The sequence below is a fragment of the Oenanthe melanoleuca genome, chromosome 13 (genome assembly GCF_029582105.1).
Source record: "Oenanthe melanoleuca isolate GR-GAL-2019-014 chromosome 13, OMel1.0, whole genome shotgun sequence".
NCBI lineage: Eukaryota > Metazoa > Chordata > Aves > Passeriformes > Muscicapidae > Oenanthe > Oenanthe melanoleuca.
Window position 1 is genome coordinate 9,288,868 of NC_079347.1, and position 22,588 is coordinate 9,311,455.

The following is a 22,588-nucleotide window of genomic DNA, read 5'->3' on the forward strand; positions in this document are numbered from 1 at the left end:
GCAGCACCACACATCGTTTGTCACTCCGACAGGTTCAAACAAACCCGTCTGGGATTAATTAGGCTCCGTCTTGGTTTCCTGCAGCGGAAGGCGGTGGGGAGGCACAGACGGGCGGGCAGGCTGGGGCAGGCAGGCTCTGGATAATGGGGCAGGGGGAGAAGGAAAGCAGGGACCCCTGACCCCCCAAATCCCTCCCCGGTGCTGATGCAGTCGGTGCTGGATGCTGTCCCGGGAGAAGAGGCTGTGGGCACTGTGCAGCGTGGATGGATCCAGGACTAGGGAGCTGCTGCCACCTCGTGCACAGAGAGCTGCTCCCACACACCCCCTTCCTAAATCCCCCCGAAGATGGGCCCAAAGGCAGCCAGGACCCTCAGGGGAAGGACTGGATCATGCCAGCAAGGAGAGACACAGGCAACAACTAGCAAGTAAAACCAGAGCCCCCCCTTTATTAGCAGTTGGTTCAACAGGACCTTACAGCAGTGCTTGGGAGCCTCTCCCAGCACAGCCCCCATGGCCCTCGTGTGGCTCCTGTGAAATATCCAGGTGGGAATGCCGCTGCCAGCGGGGCCCCTCATGTGGGGAACGAAACACACTCACCCCACTGCCCTGCCCCACTCTGGCAGCATCCTGGGCATTGCACCCCCTCCCACAGAACCACTGCCATCCCACATCCTGCAGGGAGCTCCATCCAAGGGGAAATGTGGGCCCTTATCCTGGTAAACCCGTGATGGCTCAGTCTGCTCTGCCAACAAACCCCAGGGCGTGGGAGAGGCTGCAGCTCCTACTGCACCACTGGTACAAAGATGTGTCTCCCACTGGGAAACTGTCCTGCTTCCCCACTGACCTTTGTCCATGTCACGTCTAACAACCAGAGACCACGTAAAACCCTCCGCGTTTAGGTACAAATTCTGGCACTGAAGAAAAAAACACCTCCCTGCAAAATGGGAACCAAATGAACACCTCCCCCCACCCCCGTAAAACCCAGCACTATTAAAATACTTTCATTTTTAATATTCAAGAGGTTTGAAGTTCTCAGCATTCTTCTGATTGCCATTATCCCAACGTCTGCTCTGTCCCCGAACTCTCCTCCATGCCAGGGTGTGCTGGGCACCACTTGGCTTTACCACAGGAAACACCACAAGTGTACAAGATTGCAGGATGGGCTTGGGGGACCAGTATGCCCAGACCAGCATGCCAGCCCCTTCTCCTGCTAGGCCACATTCCCACCACACTTCCCATGGAGGGAGAGCCAGAGGCTGAGGAGCTTGAAAATGGTGACAGAGATGACAAAAGAAATTGTGCCCCATTCTCTGAAAGAAAGAACCATCTTGTTCTCAGCTTTTACAGGTAGATGCTGGAGGAATCCAGCAAATTCTCCTGTTTCCTGCCATGGGGCTGACAGCAGGAGTGGGTCTGGGTTCCTCTGTGCTTTGGGTCTCCACTAGCTCCATCCTTCTGCTCCAGCTCAGTAAAGCCACCACCAGTGCATCCAGAACAGCTCCTCCGCCCTCAAACCAGGAAGTGAGGGACAGCTCTGGTGCTGCCCTCGGGCCCAAGGCAGTTGGAACCCATTTTGAGCAGAGAAAGGGGGAATTTGTGCCACCTCCCCATGCCAGAGCAGGGTGGGAAGGGATGAGGAATTAAAAAGGAAAAATAAAATGAAAGAGATACAGGTGTGGGGCAGGTAGAGAGTTGGGAGCACAGGCATTGCAGAGTTGGATCACTGCTCAGACAGCCTCCAGTGGAGCCCTGTGCTCCTGGGGGTCCTCTCCAAGCCTCTTGTGCAGCCATGCACTCCTGGGGGTCCCCTCCAAGCCTCCAGTGATGCTGTGCGTTCCTGGGGTCCCCTCCAAGGCCAGGTATTGCTGAGAAGGTCCTGCTGGCACAGGGTCAGCCCCGCTCAGGCATTGCTGGGGGTGGCAGCCGCAGCTACCTGGTGCTCTGCAGCTCCTCCCGCAGCCAGGTGGGCAAGGTCTGCCCCATTTTGTACAGGAGCTTGGAGAGCTCTATGTTATGGTCCCTGTAATAGTCCCGCAGGAAGGAGCGTGACTGCAACGGGAGAGCAAAGAGGAGCATCAGGGGACCAGCCTGGAGCCCACCAGCCCAGCACAGCCCTGCTCAGGACCAGCCCAGGAGGCTTTTTGCATACTCACATCTGAATCCATCTCAGGGTACTTCCTTCCTTTGCTCTTTCCCAAGCATTTTGTTTTCCCTCCATCCAGAAGCTGACACCAGAATCCTTTCTTTGGATCAAACCTGTGAAGCCAGAGCTCTGCCTCAGCCCTCCGATCTCCCTCATACATTCCATGGACATCCTGTTCAGCAGGTCCCACTGCTGTCCAGCTTAGGACAGGGCACTTCTCCACCTCTGTAACCCATAACCCAGCTAAAATCTTGCCATCAACCCCCTGGTACAACAAGTTCCCTCTGCAGCTGTGCAATAAGCAGTCCACTAAGCCTCATTCATTGCCCTGTTGAGGGAGCAGAGAGTCTATCTAGGTTTAATTACCATTTTCTGAGGCACTCTTTTCCCTGGATGCCCTCAAGTGCCCCACAACACCTGGGTGGACACATACATAGGCAAGCCCTGGCGGAGATAGATTATTATTTCTCTAGGAGCTCTGGAAGCTTCCCACAGTGGAGTTTAATGGAAGGCTCAGAGCAATGTGACACCTGCAGAGGTGCCACACAGCCAGCAGCTGCTCTCAAGCATTTATGGGGAGATGGAGAGCAGGGCTCAATACCATCATCTGTGTCACAAATGCACTCCTGAATTCTGTTCCAGGAGCCCAGGGCTGCCTGGACTGACCTCACTATAGTGTATGGGTAAGTCTCAGGCAAAAAGCTCAGCCTCATCAAAATCAACAGCAGCTCTGTGAAGAGGCCCAAGGTTGGGGACTGCTCTGGGACAGTGCTGGGTGTCCCCAGAACAACACACTGCATGGGAGCAACGGCAGGGTGGAAGAAGGAGAAGGTGGGGGAAGGACTCACGCCAGGGTCTTGTGATAATCGATGAAGTTGGTCACGCCGAGGAATTTCTGGACCGTCTCCATCACTTTGGCAGGTTCTGTTCGGAGCAGCTTGCCATCCAGCACCAGGATCTGCAGGGAGCAAGGCAGAGTGGTGAGGTGTCATTGGCTCCCAGCCCTGCTCTCCTGAGGCAAGAGGAACCTTTACCACACCTTTGGTCATCTCGGAGCCAAATCCGCCACCAGCCTGCACAAGGGCACCTGCTAAAGACCAGTGTGCCCTGGTGCTCTCTTACACTGGAAAATGAAATGCAACTAAAGCCAGGGCCAGGACCCACCCAGGACAACATCAGAGCTTCTGCACAGGGCTACCCAACTCATAGGCAGCTGGGATTGCAACACAGCAATTACACTAGCAGCAGGCAACTCATAAGACTTTATAAGGTTAATCAACAGTGGAAAAATCATTCAGGGATTGATCCCATACTCTCCAGCAGTACTGCACTGTGTGGGTCACAGCAGGGCTGGCATCCAGTTCCCATTTTCCCTGCAGACAGCTTGAACTATGGGCAGCTTCACCTGCTATTTTTGTCCTGTTCGATGCTGTGGTGACACCAGACAGGGCAGCCCCAGGGCTCTGTGGCCAAGAGTGAGGGTGAGTGCTGGGTGACCCCACACAGCCACCCACATCCCTCTGCCCCCACTCCCTTTCAACCCTGCTGCGACAACCCACACAAGGACATCTTTGTGTGGGTTTCCTCCTTGCATAGCACCTCCCCTCTGCCCCTTCTCCAATTACTTTTACTCCTCTCCCTGTGGTTCATAGGGTGTAAGAAAAACAGCTCCCATGGGAACACCTCCACAGCTGACCTTGGATCCAAGATCTCTTTCCCCCACATCCTTGCTGGGTGAGAGCTCTCCCCAGGTGTCTCCACTGCAGGACAGGGGTGCTGCCATCCCTACCTGGTTGGCGTGGTAGCTGTTGAGCCAGCGCTCGATGTGGGTGGCGTACCAGCCGGGCACCAGGCAGCGGCTCTGCAGCGCGCGCAGCTTCGGGGCGGCCTCGGGCCCCGCCGTGATCACCTCGTGGAAGGTGTACTTCAGAGCAACCAGGTCATCGTGAGCTCGCTGGTGCTGGCAGGCAGGAGCAAGGCAGGTTTGTCCCCCAAATCCTGGGCTGCCCACGAGGTGCAGCAGCTCCCAGGCCACCACAACGTGTCCTCGTGCATCAAGTTCAGCCAACTAGCATGGCATCTGCAGCCCCACATCCCAAACCAAGGCTCTTGCCCACTGTCCCACAGGACTGCCCAATCCAGGGAGAGGCTCACCTGATACCAGGAGTAGGCTCGATCTGCAGGGTTGATGAGGATGGTGATGATTTTGGCCTTGGACAGCAGGGCTGCAGCTCGCCGGGGAGCCACTTCAGAGTCAAAGTAGTTGGCACTTTTCTCAAAGTAGAAGTCAGAAGTGGTGTTGGAGGGTATGGGGAAGAATTCCATGTACCTGGGGAAGGCACAGTGTGAGACTGGCAGACAGGCACCACAAGATGGCCCCAGCACTGCCCTCACAGGTGACATCTCAGACACCGAGAAGGGAAACCCCACAACACCACTGCTCCCCTTCCCAAAGTTATGGGGCACTCCCAGAACAGTCACCAAAATGTAGAGACCCACCAGTCAATGCCCTTGTGATAGTTGTGTCCGTTGAAGAACTGTATCTCCTCAAAGGTCTCTGAGCTGGGGTAGTTGCTGCTCAGGTCTGGGTGCATCCCCAGAAAGAGATAAAGAGCAGTCGTTCCTTTGGACAGACAGAAAGAGGGAGTTGACACAGGCCAAACTTCCCTCCAAGCTCTGCTTCAGGGCAGGAGGGCTGACAGAGGCTCTTTGGGAGTGTGAGGGTCCTGTCAAGCCTCCCAGCATGCTCACAGCACTGAAGGTGAAGGGAAGCACCTGTTTTTTGAGGGCCGATGATGAGAAGCTTTGGGAATCGATCACAGGTCTTTTCTTTGGACCAAATGTCCTTGTGACGTTTGTCTTCACAGGGATCCTGAAACACAGTGTGGAGGATCAGAGATAGAGCAGCCTGGATGGGACCCACACCACTGCTCAGCCCCTCCAGCCTGAGCAGATGCACAGGGAAGCCACCCTGCTCAGCAGGCAGGACAAAGACCAGGCTTATCTCCAGGTCTACAGGACTAACTCCTTTCTGGCACTGCCTGCAGAACCAGTGAGAGGTGAAAGACCACTGCTTACCCAGGGAATCAAAGGCAATCCAGGCTGGAAGCTACCTGAGGCTCAAAGCAGGGCCAGCTACACCCCACTACCCTCTCTCAGCACAATGAACAGGCTCACTCCCCCTATTATAGGCACAGGAATACCTGCCACAGTGGGTCCTTCTCCTCAGAAAAGATCTGGAAGTATTTCTGTGCCAGCTGCACGGGGGGCAATGTCTGCAGCTTCAAGTTGGTCCAGGAGTTGAGGAAGCGGACCAGGTGCTTGAAGGTGTACAAGCCCAGGCGGTCGTTGCCGTAGTTGGACAGATGGGTCATGAAGATGCTGATCTGAAGCCAAGAGGACAGAGCAGGGGTTAATGGAGCCCCACCCAGCAGCCATCCTACAAATAGCCCCACTCCAGCTGAGGACATTGGGGACAGTTTTGCAAGACACCTGTCTGTGTGTCCCTGGGCAGTACTTACAGGGTTCAGGAGGACAGTCAGGAACAGTTCACCCCCATTGATGATTTTGTCCAGCTCACTGGAGCCACCAGGGTATTCATTGTAGAAAATGGTGTGTGTGAACAGGCCACAGGTTTGTCGGGGGAGTACCTGGGGCAGGAAAAAAGATATGGATGGATCAGGTGGAACAGCCAGGGCACATGGCCACATGGCCTCCACCAGGCTTTGAGAGCTGGGTCTCCTTCCCTTCCCAACAAAAAGGAAAACATGACCTCAGTCCCTCAGAGGCAAGGGCCAGTTCCACAGTCCCTCACCACCCCTGACTTGAATCCACACACAGAAGGGAAGGATGTGGACAGATGGAAAACCCAAAAACTGTCCTCACACAAGCTACACCCATGTAGGACGAGAAAGGGGGAACAAGCCCCACAAACTGGAGCTGCACAGAAACCACCTCCCCAGGCTCTGGTTTTGGTGGGGGAGGCAGGAGAAGAGAAGCACCAGACACAAAGGCCAGCACCCACCATGATGCCATTGTGGATGAAGCCGCGGCGGTAGCGCGCGGGTTTCAGGTGCGGATATTCCTCGGTGCTCGTCACCCTGATGGACCAAACCTGCTTCCAAGCCTCATACAGCTGCACGTGGACAGGGTACACGCCCGAGTGGTGGGGGGCCACAGCGTACCCCATGTCAGTGGGGATGCCATGCTCCTGCAGAGATCAGAGTGTGGAATGGGTGACTGTGGAGACCCCAAAATCACAAACCAATCCCTCTCCATTCCCAGCTACAAACTGTCTAGTTGTGCCTCTGGAGAGCAGCAGGGCAAGGCTGTGTCTCTGCATCCCCTCCTTAGCCTGGCTGTCTCCACAAAAGGGAGCCCAGGAGCAGCCATGCTGGGTGGACATCAACTCCTCTGCTTCATTCAGACCATTCTCATCCCTGACTCCTGCTGTCACCCACAGAACAGCCACAGCCAAGCTGCTGTGTGAGGAATGAGGAGATACAGCTATATAGAATTGTAGATTGGTTTATATCAGTAGATACAAAACAGCCTAGAAATTTTGAGCTGGAATACTGCCCATCCTAAGTGTGAAAGGTATGGTCTCTCTCTAATTAAGCACTTGCAATTATCAGATAATAGAAGTTAGGTTGAAGATCCCCTCTTAGGCCATAGGATCCAATTATTAATAGGTGTGGCTTTACCAGTTTGGATTCAAGACAGCTGTCAGTCAATCACAGCATGAACTGGACCAAGCTGAAGGTCAAAGCCTGCCTTTACAGTCAAACATGTCCCTGACACTTCAGCCTGTAGAGGGAGTTTCCATCAGCCGGAGCCGCCAGGCACAGCCACAGCTCCAGGATCCCACATCATCACCCAGCAGAGATTCACACAGTGCCAGGCTCAGCATGCCCCTGGGCTGCACCTTTGCATCCCCATGCTGCCAGACTAGGTGGGCACAGCTGCAGGGCACAGACAGGGTCTCCCCTTGAATGGCCACTGGGGCAGCTCACAGCCACAGCAACAAGTTGGCTGCTGCAGATAAATTCTTTAGCTCTAGGTACTAAGAGTATAAATGGATTTACCCACACAGCTGCAACATGGGGGACATGACTTAATGTCACCAGGTGCCTCTGCTCCAGCATGCAGGGGCCATTCCCTGGGGAATCTTCTTTGTTCCTCTTCTACCATCCTCCTCTCACAATAAGCAACTTTACCAGCAGCATCTTACTCACAATAGCGAATTTCTTGTTTAAGGTCATCTGCTCAGCGAGAACCGACTGGTTGTGGAAGAGGTGAGGCTGCATGTGGCTCCACATGTGGGGGAACCACCAGAACTCCTTCACGTAGGACAGCAGCAGGTCATCGCCTTCGTCCTCAGCATCAGTACCTGTGGCATGACACTTGCTGTCACCACTGAGCACGGAGAGCTGTGTGAGCAGCTGGGGCAGAGGGAGGGGCAGCCCCTCTTGGTGGCTAGGTGATGGAAGAACAGCGTGGGATGCCTGAGGACTCTCCTGCGCCCTCTTTGAGCACCAACTGGTGCCCCAGCACCAGCTGTACAGCACCCACAGGAGAAGCAGTGCCCTTGCCCTCCTCACCTGTGTGGAAGAATTTCCCTGAGTATCCCAGGTTGAAGGTGAAGTTTGGGATGTGGGTGCGCAGCTCGTTCTGTGTGTCAAACAGTGCCTGGGAGAAGGGGAGAGAAAGCAAGGTGTCCTCAGCACATGGCCTCAGGGATAGCTGCCACATCAGGGCAAGCACCAATGTCCCTGAGTGCTTCACAGAGGGGCTCTCAGAGAGGCAGGAAAGTTTACCTCTGGGGCATCCCTTAGCAAGCACAAGTGCCCAGCCCTGCCCACCCAGCCAGACACAGACACACCTTGACATCTTCCACCTTCATGCGTGTGCCCTCTTTGCCCACAAAGATGTCATCGATGTCCACCAGGATGTAGCGGTCAAGGGGCAGTGACAACCTCTTGCCCGTCAGGAAGGAGACAGAGTCCACAAAGACCAACTTGTGCAGCCAGAAGTTGAGGTTGTTGCCGAAAAGCACCCTCTGAATGCCATCGTGGAGGCCCAGGTCCTGCATCACAGTGGTGTGCAGCGCAGCGTCCACGCTCATGTGCGGGATGGACTCAGCTGACTTGGTCTTGGCCAGGAGGACGGGCTCGTAGGTGGAGTGGTTGGACTGGAAGACAGTCCAGTCCTCCCCGGGGAGCACACCCTTCTCCACCTCGCTGGGGCGTGTGATGTACAGCAGGGGTGACTTGGGGTTGATGCTGCAGTCCTTCAGTGCCAGGTTGGAGTGCAGGAAGAGTGGGAAGCCCTTCAGCTGGGCACTCAGCAGGCTGTTCTCGTTGGCCTGCATGGGGAAAATGGGAGCTGCAGGAGATGGGACACTGGCAGGGGCTCACAAGGAACACCAACAGCCAGGGCAACAGAGGCAGCAGCTCACTACCCCTGGAGATCAAGGTTCTGAGTTACCCCCTTCCTCTCTGGAGCATGGGGTGCCCTCATCCCCCTCACACACTCAGTCCTGCTCATGTCTTATGTGCAAAGTGCCCCAAGGCTAGGAGCCCTGGGCAGGAGAAGGGCTGCTAAGCAACATATACCTGTTCATGCTTTCGGCAAACCCCAGTGAGGGTCACTGCTGGAAAACAAGTGCTAAAAGAAACTGGACTGATCCTAGAAGAGTGTTTTTTCCCTGAAAATCTCCAAAGGCCATACAGCCCTTCCAAAGGGACAGAGCTAAGATGGTGCACTCTGCTAAAAGTCTGTGCCTCACACCAACTTACATTACTTGCAGAAAGCATGGGGAGGGCAAAGTCCCTATGGGACAGCAGGACACCAGGGCTAACATTTGACCTGGCCATGGGATCTTGCTTTGCCCCTTGTACCCCTTACCTTGAAGAAGCCGATGATGCCCACGCCATACTCCACACAGTACTTGTCCAGCAGCTCCCGGTTCCAAGCATCCAGGTTGACATACTTGAGGATGTTCTCGTAGATGATGAGTGCGAAGCGACCTCGGTCCTTGTCGGTCAGCGTGGGCATGTCCCCCTTCCCCGGGGCAATCTCTGTCCTGTATTTGAAGCGACTCGACTCCAAAATGGCCACAATCTCCTGGCCCAGCTGGGAGTAGAGGCTCTCCACAAAGACCAGCACCAAGGGGTCTGTGCGGGAGGAGTCGGCCACCTTGAGGGTCTTCAGTGGCAGCAAGCGGGAAGGGGCAACCTTGGGCTCGTCGCAGTCCGGCCCTGCCACGTCCCCAGAGGGCTCCAAGCCCCTTTTCCACCCATATAAATAATAAGCAGAGACGAAAACACTGAGCAGGCAGAAGGCAAAGAGCAGGAGCAGCACCACCTGCGGAGAGAGCTGCCAGATACCCCGCCGGGCCCTGGCCAGCACAGTCATCCTTGCATCCGCTGGGTGAGGCGGGGTCCCTCTCCCCTGCTCGCCCCCTCCCCTCACGAGCCCCGGGGAGGGGAAGAAGCAAGCAACCAACCAACGAAAAATGAGGCTAAAATCAAATTGAAAACTACTAATAAATTAAAATACTAGCAGGCCGCCTGTGCAGGCTCTCTCCCCTCCAGCAGTCGGGTGTCCCTCGCCGTCTGCTTCATGTCACCATGGCAGAGGCACCAAGAGTCCCCTTGCCGAGCCAAAATTCCTGTGCTGATGGCAGCAGCAGCCGCAGCAGCTCCATGGCCTCAGCGGGGCGAGGGGGCGGCGGGCGGCCTCGGCGCGGGTCGTGGTGGCAATGTGGGCATGGCGGATCCCTGCTTCCCCGGCTCCACACGGCACCCTGAGGGAGAGAGGTGGGATGAGAGGGCAAGGACAATGCTGCTGTTACTTCTGCCAGTGTGACAGCCCCAGCAGAGTCCTCACGAGCTCACCGGCATGCCAGGGCTTGCCACAAGAATACCGTGAGCTCCCGACGGTGCCAGGGATGCAGCAGGAGCGTGGCACGCCGCTGTGTCATGGGATCCTGGCTGTGGTGCACCTGGAGTGCAGGTGCATCACCAGGTGCTATGGATGGGAGCCCCCACCCCCCTGTGCATCTCTGGTACCTCAAGCAGCTGGAGAAGCAGCCCTGTTCCTCCCTGTGCCCAGCAGGAGCTTCACTCTGCCCAGGAGAATGGAGGTGGTCTGAGCCCCGCATGGCCCAGCTCAGCTGGCAGGGAGGGACACGGGAGGGGACATGGGGAGCCCAGCCCGACAGCTGGGGCTCAAGGCTGAGCCAGGAGCCGCCAGCCAAGGTCACCGAGATGGGCATGTGGGAGTGTCCACGTGGAGCCAAAGGGACCTTGGGAATATTTTTGGATCATTTGAAAAAAGAAAAGGAAAACAATGAGCACTGCTTGCCAGAAGGTGAAGTCAACTGAGGGACAGACCGATGAGGCCAATGTGTTTAAGGAACAAAAGTGACTCACAGCACCATCCCCAAACTCAGTACCACTGTTGGGGACAAGGACAGGAGACCCTGCTCCTCCCAGGGAGAGCTCCCTGTGCCCTGCCAGTACCATGGCTGAGCACCCTCCCTGCAGATACCATGCTCCTAACAGGATTAAACGTGGCCGGCTGAGCGGCACTGTGGATTACAGGCTGGGGCTTGGCAGGGTAATCCTGTCATCCCTGCCCTTCCCAGCAGCAACTCCTGCTTCAGGCAGCGCTTCCCAACCCTGCCAACATGGCACTGCTTCAGCCAGGCCCCTGTAGGTGCTGCTGGCAGCCATTCTCCTTCCAGCCTCCATCACTGTCTCCTCCTTCACCATTTCCACGACAAGCCAGCAACCTCCCCTTGCTGGCTGTGCCGGCCATGGGGGAACACCTGGGTTTATTGATTTGTAATTTATCTTTGTGCACATGGATGATCTCCAGGGACAACCAAGAGAGATGCACTTTCTCTCCTTAGCCCCTCCTGAGGTGTGTCCTGCCTGTTCCACCTCACTCCTGCCTCTCCAGCATCCCTGAGACAACAGCCCCACTGGGGTTTTGGGACAGGGCACTTCTCCAGGTCTTCTGATTTTAGGGATGTGCTTGTGCAGAGGCAGGCTTCCCTGCATCTCCCTGCCTAGGGATGCAGGGAGCTGGGAATGCATTATCCAGAACCCTGGCTGTGCCACTCCACTCCCTCTCCATTTCCTTTATCTGCCAGGAGTGGTGGGTGCTGGCAGCTGCATTCCCACAATGATGGGCAGGCAAATGGCAGCAGTGTCAATTACTGGAGCCAGCAGCTGATGGACAGGACCGTGTGTCCATCCCTGCACCACCTTCCATGAAACAGGGAAGAGGGCTCTGCACCTACATCACCTGCCATTTTCAAGGGTGCTTCATTAGTCCATTCTCTCCTAAGAGCTTTTAATTACTGGTTTTAATGACCAGGCTTTGGAGACAGCATCTCCAGCCAGACGCCAGCTGAGTCTCCCCAGGCTGCCACGTCCAAGCCTGTCCATCAGGGGGCCAGCACTGGACCCCTGCAGCAGCCAGGTGTGAGCTGGGACTGGGACGGGCAGCATCCTGGAATCCTGCTCTGCCGGTTCACTGCCAGAGCAAACCCTGCATGGGGAGGATGCCAAGGGCTTTGGGGCAATGCAGGGTGGGGATGCTCCTGCCCAGGGCTTTCCACAAGCAAGTGGGTGCTGGCTGCATCCTGCCCAGCAAACCCCTGCACAGCTCTGGTAGTGGTGGGAGAGGTGACAGCTCATTGCTAGAGAAGGAAGCAGGTTCATGCCCAGAAGCACAAAACAAGTCCTTGAGACCAACAGCTTTTCTAAAACAAAAACAGAAGCAAGATGGTAAAATTTAAGAAACCACAAGACCTAGCAAGGTGACAGGTGGGGTCAAACTTCCTTTTAACCTGATTTTTAGATGCTGCTCAGGTGCCTTTTAAAACCACAGTGGTTATTTAAAAGGCACCAGGTGAAAATGTCAGCCTGAGTCCCACACACAGACCTCAGGCCCCCAAAATCGGCGCTGGCAGGCTCCCATAATCAGGTGGGTGCTCAGCCACAGCTGCACATCAAGGACCCTGGGAGAAAGAGCCCTGGAAAATGCTCGTTTCTCGTGGGTTTCTGAGCAATGCCCTGGCACAGACTCCACTGGAGAGGAGGCTCAGTGAGGAGGCTTAGCCATTGTACTCTTAATCTGGCTGCCCTGACAAACACAATCAGCATCCAAGCAGCTTCCCAGCGTGGCTGGGAGCCCAGAGCACCCTGCAGAGCCGGATCCGACCCCAGGACGGGCAGGGAGTGCAACCAGGGGACAGGGAAGTCCTTTACTACCAGCGCTTCAAAACTAAGAGAGCTGCAGGAGGAAGGGAAAAATGTTTGAAAAGCTTTTCAAAATTACCCCCTGGTACAGTTTGGGGATCTTGGTTTCCCCCTGCCCAGAGTTACTTTACATATATACTGCCTGGGAAACCACTGCACCCCAGAAAGAAAGTGAAGCACCGGATGGGATGAGAGGGAATGAAACCATCTCCATTAGTGGCTTACAGCACTCTTCCTTTAAATACCAGTGAGATTTTGCAGGAATGCAATGGAAGGATAAAATATATGCAAGGAAGTGCAAACAGATCCAGAGGAGAGGGAAGGGTCAGTGATCCCAGAAGACAACCACAGCAGGGTTTGATTTATTGGGGGGTGGAATAGGTCTGGCTGCAGGTGCAAGCAGTGAAGATCAGGCAGTCAAAAATCACATCTGTTGGATAAATTAACCTGTCCCAAGCCCACGGCGCAGAGACGAGAGGTGAGCTCAAAACCATGGGTGTGACAGAGAAAGAAATTGCTCACACATTTCCCTTGCACCACTTCGGAAAGGGTGGAAGGGGAGGAGCAGGCATCCACTGTCATGCAGAAGACACTCCAAGATTTTGTGCAAGAACCTCAGTCCCCAATTCTAGTAGCTCCCAAACCTCCAACATCCAATTCACAGAGATGAAACCACATCCTAAACATCATAGCCAGATGGGTCACCCTGCTCCTCTCCTGCTGGCTCCCTTTGGGTGGGCACTCCTGCTTCTCACTCCTCATCACTGCAGGGAGAGACCCACTGCAGCTGGGCAATCACCTCATCACCGCCATGCCAGCTCCACTTCTCCATGTAAGCCAGCCCTGAGGGTTAAGCATGGATGGAGGAGGATTTAGAGGCAAGATGCTGAATTGCATTGCACAGCTCAGCGATTTGCAATCACTCCTGCTCGCTCCAACACTTTCATTCCCCTCTCCGACCACTGCAGGGAATGTGGATGGATGAGCTCCACCTACACATCTGCTGCATTTCCCACTTGAAAGCAAAAGGCTACTGGAAGGTTTAAATTTGGCCAGGCTGGGACTCAGGCCCCCAGCTGGCAGGCAGTGCTCATCCAACCCCACCTTCTGTCTCTCCCACACCTCAGGCACCCTCACCAGCATCCCCAGTGATCACCAAAGGTGCCCCTGCAGCCCTGGGAATCACTAAAAGATGCACAAAAGGCAGCTAAATTATTATTAATAGGTTTAAGTTCCCCCTAGAGGGAATCCCCTTCACTCACTGGTAATAGAGGGCTACAGATCTAAAACCACTGAGCTAAGCACGTCCTTAGAGAGGAGATTAATGCCATCACATTATTCAAGAGACAACTGCAAGCTCAAGACAGGGGAGGCTGCTTTGAAAATGAAAAAGTAACTGGCATGAAAAAATGGCCTTTAAACACCCACCTCTGCACCACTGCCTTTATCAGCTCTAAATGACAGTGATCCCAGCTATGACTGGAAATATCTGCAGACAGTTGGAAGCACTGGCAAGGGAAAAGAGCTATCTCAGGGTGTGAAAGACCACTGCCTGTCCCTGTCCCCATCTCCTCCCTCCCCAGCCATGGCTGGACCCACTGACCAAGAGAAGGCACATTCAGGAGATGATCTCCTTTACTGTGGTGCATGGTGGTGTGATGATCTCATCAGGATGCTCCTGGAGCTGGGGCACAAGCCCTGTGCCACAGGAGAAGAAGCCAGAGCAGCCCAGAAGAGAAACCCAGCACAAAAACTTCAGCCACTGCAAACCCAAGAATTTCTCCTGGAGATCTCCATGTCCTGACAGCCTGGGTCAGCCTTTAGGATGGGCCCAAGAGACTTGGACAGAGAGATGAGCTGTAGGGATATCCATCTGCCTCCTGCCAAGCCTGGGTGCCTGGGCAGGGGAGAGGGATGTGGAGCAGACAGAGAGGGGAAAACACAGAGAAGGACACAGAGGAGCAGAAAGGAGCTCGTCCCAGTCACCCACTTGCCAGAGGTTTTGTAATGCCAGATAAGGAGCATCTTAGTTGTAGATTACAGGCTGCTTAAGTGCTTTGCAAACAGCAGTTATAACCTACCAGGGAGAAAAACACCCTGCTCTGGGAGAAGGGCAATCCCCATGCTCCTTTCCTGAGGACACCAGCCTTCTGCCAGTGCCCAAGAGGTGCCAAGTTAAAAATGGACAACGGCAGCCTCAGCAGCTGACCTTGAGACAGGCAGTGACTGGCAGCCCCTGGTGCTGCTCCCACTGCAAACCCACCTGGCTCGGCTTCTCCCCTTCATGCACAGGCTGCATAGGACCAAACACAAGGCAGTATCAGGAAATGTCATCCATGATTTATAAGGTCTGGAGAATTTCCACCCCAGGAGGACTTCAGCAGGAAAATCCTCCCTTTCTCTCAGGTCTTTTTTGTTAAGATCTGATTTATAGAGCCTGGCCAGAAATGAGCAGTTGGAGCATTCACCTGGATTGCTGAACCAAGCTTCCCCTTGACACTCACTCCCCTCTGGAAAACCTGTAGCTCTGCCTGCCCACCACCTTCCTGCTCCTGGGGGAAAGAAACCAATATGAGCAATGAACCCATTAAAAGTGATTAAGAATTTTCACTTTAAAAAAGTTATTTTTAGTCAAAGTGTCCAGCTCTGGAAGAGGCATTTTTTCACACAGAAAGCCCTGTTAGCACTTCAGTTTCCCTGCAAAAGATAAAAGCAATGTTTTTCTCAGGTTTTCTTCAAAAAAAAAAATCATGAGATCAGCTCCTTCAGCCTGTAGAGGGATGAAAAAGCAAGGTTCAGTGTGTGGCACGTATGTGCTGAATTTTTAGGGGAGAAAAAACCTGAGTACATCTAAAAAAATCATCTAAATCCCTAAAAACTGGGTAAGATTTCTGGAAGCCCATGATTAAAACTTTTCATGGCAGAGCAGCTGTCAAGCCCAACTGGTGGGTTTCCAAGACTTTCTAGCAAACCCTACATCCCAAGGTCCTGTCCCTCCTAATCCCCATCTCCCACGCTGTTCTCCAGCACCATCAGTGAGGCTATACAGAGGAACCCACAGCTGAGGTCACCACATTTCTGATCCTGGGGCACCAGTGGCTCCCACCCTCCTTGTCCTCAGCATCCTGATCTGGAAGAGCACCTCACCATCTCCCAATACCCACACGAAATCACTCTCCTCCACAAACTAGGGCAGCAATTAGCAGCAGTCATTAGTTTTCCTGTGCCCCAGGGACACTGGGGTTGGGCAGCTGATCCCTCAGCACCGATAAACCCCAACACCATCCCAACAAAACATCCCACAGCCAGATTATGGTTTGGGTTGTGCCACTGCAGCCCCTCAAAAAAGCTGAAGCCCTTCACAGGTGACTCCTCCTCAGGGGTATTTTTTGTCCTTGAATCCTTGGGAACAGCCTCGGAGCAGAGCTTGGGGAATTCTCCCAAACCTTAATTGAAAGAGGCGCTTAACGAGGAGAGTTTCTTTTGTCTGTTAATTGAAACAGGTTCTTACCGACAAAACTCTCCATGAATTTTAAGTGGGTTCACAGGGGGAAAAAATCCACTCAATGAATTGGGTTCTCCTGCTTCGAAATGTGCCGTGTCGGTTCCTGTGGCTTTCCAAGCACCCAAGAGCCTTTCTGGATAATCAGGGTCTGAATTCTGAGTGTTTTAAAAAGAAAAAGGACGTGGGGAAAATAATCTCTTATGCATTTTTATATTTCACTGGAGTGGCAGCCTGCCTTCTCACAACCAGGTGGCACAAGGACTCCTACCCAAAAAAACCACTGAAAGCCCCTCGATGCCACCTTTTGTTGCCTCTGACACTTGGCTTGGCCAGACTTTCCCGGCAGAGATGCTGCTCCTGCCAGGAGTGTGAGGGTGACACTGGATCTTGGAGAGCCTTGAGGCAGCAGCGATTCCCTCTGCTCCCACAGCAGCACTGTGAGCCCCACAGGATGGGCCAGCTGCTTCCTTTTCTTGACAGCTTCCCAAGGTGGTAGGAGAGCAGAGCCATCCTACCCAGAACTGCCAGCTGTTCTGGGGAGCACAGGCTGCCCTGTGAGCACTAACCCGGCCCCAAAGCAGCACTTTTGCAAAGCAGAATCCATAAAATCACATAATGAACCAGCTCACACAGAGCAACTGACCCTCTTGCCAGTGCCCACATTCCAGAGAAATCCCTGCAAGGATGGAGCTGCTCCCTCCTCCCAGGAGCTCCCCAGGATGCTCCTGTCAGACCACATCCATCCTGCCTGATGCCCCAGTGCTTTGCTGAGCTGCCTCTGACCTCCACTTGCCAGGACAGACACTGCCAGGGGCCCAGAGCACCCGCAGGGCCAGGTGCTGGCAGCCAGCTTTGAATCAGAAGTCAGAGCAGTCCCTGCTCTGGGACTGTGGGTGTGTTCCTGCGATGGCTCCGGGGTGGCAGGTCCTTTGGGAAGGGCTGGGCAGCACACACTGACACACAGGCAGGACGCTTCCAGGGCCAGCATGCTCCAAGGTCACGGCCGGGACAGGCTGGAGGTCAAATCTTTTATTAGACCAATGGACACACTTGGAAAAAGCGACACATTTTGGCCGCGCAGGCATTTCTCAGGCCCAAGAGCACATCTGTTTTTTCCTAAAGGCATTAGTTAGGCTAATAAAAGACATTACCTCTGCATGTAAACTTTGTCACCCTTAAAATGTACCAGAGGCTGCAAGGCTCAGCAGCCCAGGGAAAACACAGGGAGCAGGAACAGGCACGGAGCACACTTGCAAGATTTGTTTTGTTTTCACCCCATAGAACAGTGCTGGCAAAGGCCACACTTGCACCCAACAAACACAGCTGGCATCTGAGCTGCCTCTTGCCTCCCCTATTCCCAGATCTGAGTCTGAGGCTGCAGGAACCTAATGGCATGTCCAGGGGAAGTATGCTGCTTTGGTTTGCCTGCTCCAGCATCAGCCCTGTGCTCTCCTTCTCCTCTGCAGCGGCTCCAAGGCAAGCAAATGCTTAAGGAATCAACCTGTCACGTCCCACCTGCACCGACTCCTTCCCTCCTGGCCTCAATCCCACTCTCCAATGTAAATCCATGAGACCAGCAGTGTACCAGCACAGCAAGGCATGGATCAAGGCCAATGGAGGAGACTGAAAACGGCCTGAGCTACGTGTCCAGGCATTGACAGCACTCACAGCTATATTTCAGGATTTAGTGCATCTCCTTTCCTTAAAAGCTCCAAGCCTTGGGGCTGCAGGGCTGTACAAGGCTGTGAAGATGCAGACAGTGCTGGGAAGGAAGGGAAATATTTGGTGGGGCGCTGACAAGTAGCCGGAAGGTATCTGGGTTTTGCCAAGACATGGGAAGCAGAGCCAGGAGAGCAGCAGGCTACCCTGAGGAGAAGCAACATCCTAAGGGCTGTCATCCTTCCTAAGCATACCCAGAGCTTTGGGTACACATCTCTCCATGTGGCAGAGGGAGCTGAGCTGGATATCCCTCACTGTATATCCAATCCTCAACGTGTCCAAGAGGCAGGAAACACTTCTTCCCCACTTTACATCAGTGAGTGTAAATTCCAAGATATTTTGGGTTCCCTGGCAGAAGCAGGACAACAGGGCAGACGTCCTAGAAGAGAGCCTTGATCTGTCCAAGACATTCTCCATTTCCACAACTTTGATCAGATCTGTGGCAGGGCTGAACTCAAGACATGCCCACCACAAATACCAGGGCAGCTCCTCTTAATAAGGGCTTCCTCCCAAGGGATCTCTTCACCTTTCTAAACCCCCTTAGGAAGGCTTGTGCCACCCAAGATAGTGCAGAGGATCCTGTCCCCTTCCCAGGGCAAAAGACTGCAGGAAGGTCCTGCTGGTTTTGGGGAAGATTTGGGGACCAAGGTGCTCCCAGTCCCAGCCCCCTGGCTGCTGGCTGCAGTCACACGTGGGATTTACAGCTCAATATTGATCAGTCTTCTGCAAGCTCTGCAATCACAGTTGGTGGCTTTTGCAGGAAAACAACCTGAATCATAAGCTATGGGCCACCAACTCTCCATGTCCACAGGGTGTGATTCATCCAGCCCTCCCAGAGGTCCCACTCCTCCACACCTGGGGTCAGGCACAGAGTGGGCACAGGGGGCACCATCTCCCACTGGCACCTGCAGGCTGGTTGTAGCCCCCGAGGTTTGTAGGATGGTCTCCAAGAAAGCAGCATCCCACTTTCTCTCCACCCAGGTCCTCCCGCCCCTGTGTCAAGTTCCAATACCACCAACATACACATGACAATGGCACAGAGCAATGCCACCACCTCAGCCAAAACACACAAGAGCTATCATGAGGTCCTGAAGTTGGAAGGGTTGGAAACATCCAACAGAAGCCCCTGTCCTCTGAGGCCATGAAGCAAACACAAAACATATGAACTTAGTATCTTGCTTCTCTTGTCTTGAGTCCTAATCTTATTCTGGCAAGCTCTACCTCAACAGCCAAAAATACAAACACAACTCATTAAGGTACATCTAGAAGGCAAAATAACACAAAAAATACCCTTTTAAGTAAAATCCTCCATGGCTCTGCCCCAGAGTACAAAGAGTCAAGAGAGCAGCTCCATATCCAGCATGCAGTCAGAAGCTGGCCAAGATGGGACACTTGGTGGAACCACAACCTGCCATCCTCAGCCCAGCACTCAGAGAGATCCCAAAATCAAACCTGCTTATAAAAGCCTGTGGAAGGAGATGGGCAGGTGCTGATGGTGACACTCTGCAGCAGGGACACACTTGGCTGTGCCATACTTCACCATGACACGCTACTGAAGAAAATATTAATCATTCCCTCTTCATTCCAGCCTGGGTTTTGACTTATGAGGTGTCTTCATCCTTCAATTTAAAGTACCACCAACAGCGTATTAAATATATCCTATTCTACAGTACTGACAGAGACACACAGGAAAGGGGGAAACACCCAAAACAACCTGTCAGGAAAAGCCTGTATATTGGTGGGATGGATTTTCCAATCCCATCCAAACAAAATCATACCAGACCCACCAGCTTTCCAAAACCACAGGAAGTGGGAAGGGTTTTGTGTGTGTGAGCTTCCCCACCAGCATTCGTGTCCCATGCCAGCAGCTCAGGTTGGAAGGGGCAAATTTGGGGGCTGCATCTGGTGGGGTGTCATGGCATGTACCAGGGCTGGGCAAGGTGACCCTGATGGGTGGCATGGGGAGGTCCTGGCTTCCCCATACCCACACATGGATGCCCCAGCCACGGAGGGGCACTGGGAAACATGAGCTTTGCCTTCACTGTCCTTGCCCAAAATGAGCACTGACAGAAGCAAAGGGAAGATGCTTGGCCATTCTGCCAGAGGCCAATAGCATTTGGGTTTATTTTCCTGCCATATCAAGCCCCGCACGTTTTTTTCTATTGTTTAATTTCCTTCTTCTCCACCCACGGCAAGTTCACTCAGAAGAGAGGAACTTATTTCCTATTGAATTTGTCCTGGTTGTTTTATTTGGAAAAGGACAGCTTCCTCAGCTGTGGTCCTCATGTGAAGCCAAGAGGAGCAGCCACAGGGCTGCTCACCTCCTCATCTTCACCAGCCTAACCCTAGCAAAAACCACTCTTGAGATGCGAGTAACAAAGATGCTGCTTTGCTGCAGGAAGAGCTGCTGTTCCAAGGCTGCCAGTGACAAACGGGCACTGCAAGGCACCGGTTTCCCAGCCCTGCAAGCACCGTTAGTGGAAGACAACCATGGTGTGCTGTGGCAGCAGCTAGCTGGGATCATGAGATGGGAGAGTCGGGGTGCTGGGATATGACTGCAGTGCTGCAAGTGAGCACCGGCCTCTATGGGAAGCAAAGGTGATGCCAAAGGTCGCCCAAGCTGGTGTGGTTTCTGTGCTGCCAGGCATCAGGGGCTGCCCCTATCTGCGGGAGAAAGCCTGCCTGTGGTGGAGGTGAACCCAAGACTTGGGCAGATAATACATACACCTATGTGTGAGAGGCCCAGGAGTTCACCAGTGAGGGAGAAAATGCCAGCACCTCTTCCAGAAGGGGTGGAACAGGAACGCCAGCCAGGCTGGGCTAGCCGTGCCATAGCAAGGTGTGCATCCCCCGGTGCCCTGGCCGCGCTGCCCTGGTCCTGCACGATGTTAGCTTCCACCCCTCGCACTCCTGGGGAGCGGGGCTGCCCCAGGCCCCGCAGCGCTGCCGCTCGGCCTGGGCTGCTCCTCGGCGGTGCCGGGAGCGGCGGGGCCGGGGCAGCCCCGGGCACGGCGCGGCCTCGCCGCCCCCTCCGAGCCCCGAGACCCCCTGGGCCTGGCGGGGCCGCGGCGCGGCTCGGGGCGGGGGGCTGCCGGCCGGACCCCCTCCCCATCCGGGCCGGCTCCTCCCGAGGGCACCGGGACGGGCGAGGGGTGCCGCCGCTCCCGGGGGAAGGGAGGAGCCCGATCCCCTGATCCGGGGCGGTGCGAGGCCCGGCGGCCCCGGCCCGCGCTGCCGCCCGCCGCTCCCCCGCCCGCCCTTTGTCTGCGCCGCCGCCCCGCTCGGGCCGTACCTGCCGCCGCCGGGCCCGCTCCGCTCCGCTCCGCTCCGCTCTGCCAGGCCGCCGCCGCCGCCCGCTCCGCCGGCCCGGCCCCGCTCGGCGCGTCCCGCCCGCCGCCCGGCCAGGCACCGCCCCGCCGCCCCCCGCCAGCACCGCCCCGGGGCCGCGCGGGGCTCCGCGGCTCGGCCGGAGCCGGGGCCGGGCCGGGACAGCGCGGGGCTCGGGGCTGCCCTGCCCCGCTGCCCTGCCCCTGCCCCACTGCCCTGCCCGGAGCAGCCCCCCGCTCCTCGCCCCGTCCGGCCCCCGGGGTGACCGTGAGCCGGCGATAATCCCCCGGCGGGAGGGCTCAGATCCCCGCGCCCGGGGTGCCTGTGATGATGCTCGGCGGTGCTCCCACCCGGCCCCCACATTCCCGCTGTTTCCCGGGATGAGCGCGATGGGGTGTCCAAAGGGAATGGCCCAGGCTGTGTGTTCGGTGTAACTGGGGTGTCATGCTCCTACTCAGAGCCTTTTCATCCTTCCCCCAGTGTGCACACACCCTTTTGTGTCAGATTTTTAAAGCCAGTCAAACCTGAGGTCATCCCCAGCCTCCTCCCCATCTGCAGAACCCAAACGTCATTTCAGGGTGCTGGTATCACATCGTTTCAGCTTTTCCTCCCTGACTTCAAGATAAGCTCAAGGGCCACATCCAAGTTACTGGCTGGCTGCCCCAAACCTGCATGCATACACACAAAATTCCCTTCATTCCTCAGAGAGGGGGAAAGTGAGCTGCTCCACTCCTGCCCTGCCCTCGGAGGCTGCTGGAGACTGTGCCGGCATGTGGAGACAAGCTCCGGTCCAGAGTTAATCACCCACACGAGCCGCCCAGGTCTGTCTCACTGCCCATGTTAGAAGGGATGTGCTGTATTAAGACAACCCTGTCAGGTTTCGTGTCCAGCCCATGGGGACAAGTTTCATGTCCACCCTGCGGGGATGAGATGTGGCAGAAGGTCTGCTGGGTTTGGTTTAGGCAGTACACTCTGGGAGAGCTTCCGACTGAACAAGATTCGAGGAAGCAATTTCAATCAAATGGAACAAGCAGATAAACAAACAAAAGGAAAACAAGAAAGGAAATTGTAGGGAAAGAGACACAAAGAATGGCAGACTATTATGGCTGCAAATTTTCTAAGTGCTCATTGAAGTCGAAGACTTCTTATCCCTAAACATTTCACTTCCCTCACAAGCTTTTTCTCTGAAGATGCCTGAATATTTTGCAAATGCCAAAGTTACTTAAAAGCTCAGAAAACAAAAAAAAGACAAACAGCAAGTTTTTCAGCTGTGAACTGCTGTAAAGGGTATTAAAGGGATTATTTTTTTTTTTTCCAGCCTTAAATGATTTGCAAACTCAGCCTGAAAAAAGTATCTCCCCTGGGAACAGCATTCCAAGGCCATACTAACCTCCGCCAGAGGAGATTCATGCACAAATCATTGAGCAAAAAGCCAGCAATGAGTAATCAAAGGCACACACCAAACTCCAAGAACAATCTGCAGAATCCACAATCTCAAGTGGTAAAGTTTTCCACTGAATAATTTCTTCTGAGAAAAAGGAATTTGTTGAATTCTAGGTCTGGCATTTAGGAATACTTTTTTTTTTTTTTAAAAGAAAAAAATGACTTACTGGAAACATA

The 22,588-nt window shown here is 54.6% G+C and overlaps 1 protein-coding gene across 1 annotated transcript; it reads right to left on the reverse strand.

Annotated features, from left to right (window-relative positions):
• Positions 1-416: 416 nt before the first annotated feature.
• On the reverse strand, positions 417-21,010 carry NDST1 (N-deacetylase and N-sulfotransferase 1). Its single transcript, XM_056502832.1, has 15 exons — positions 20,934-21,010; positions 9,050-9,950; positions 8,025-8,507; positions 7,744-7,831; positions 7,378-7,532; positions 6,168-6,353; positions 5,665-5,793; positions 5,347-5,529; positions 4,919-5,015; positions 4,643-4,766; positions 4,298-4,472; positions 3,933-4,103; positions 2,992-3,101; positions 2,154-2,256; positions 417-2,049 (listed from the first exon to the last, which is right to left on the reverse strand). The coding sequence occupies exons 2-15, from the start codon at positions 9,557-9,559 to the stop codon at positions 1,930-1,932; spliced, it is 2,634 nt and encodes an 877-aa protein (XP_056358807.1). The 5' UTR covers positions 9,560-9,950; positions 20,934-21,010; the 3' UTR covers positions 417-1,929.
• Positions 21,011-22,588: the final 1,578 nt, after the last annotated feature.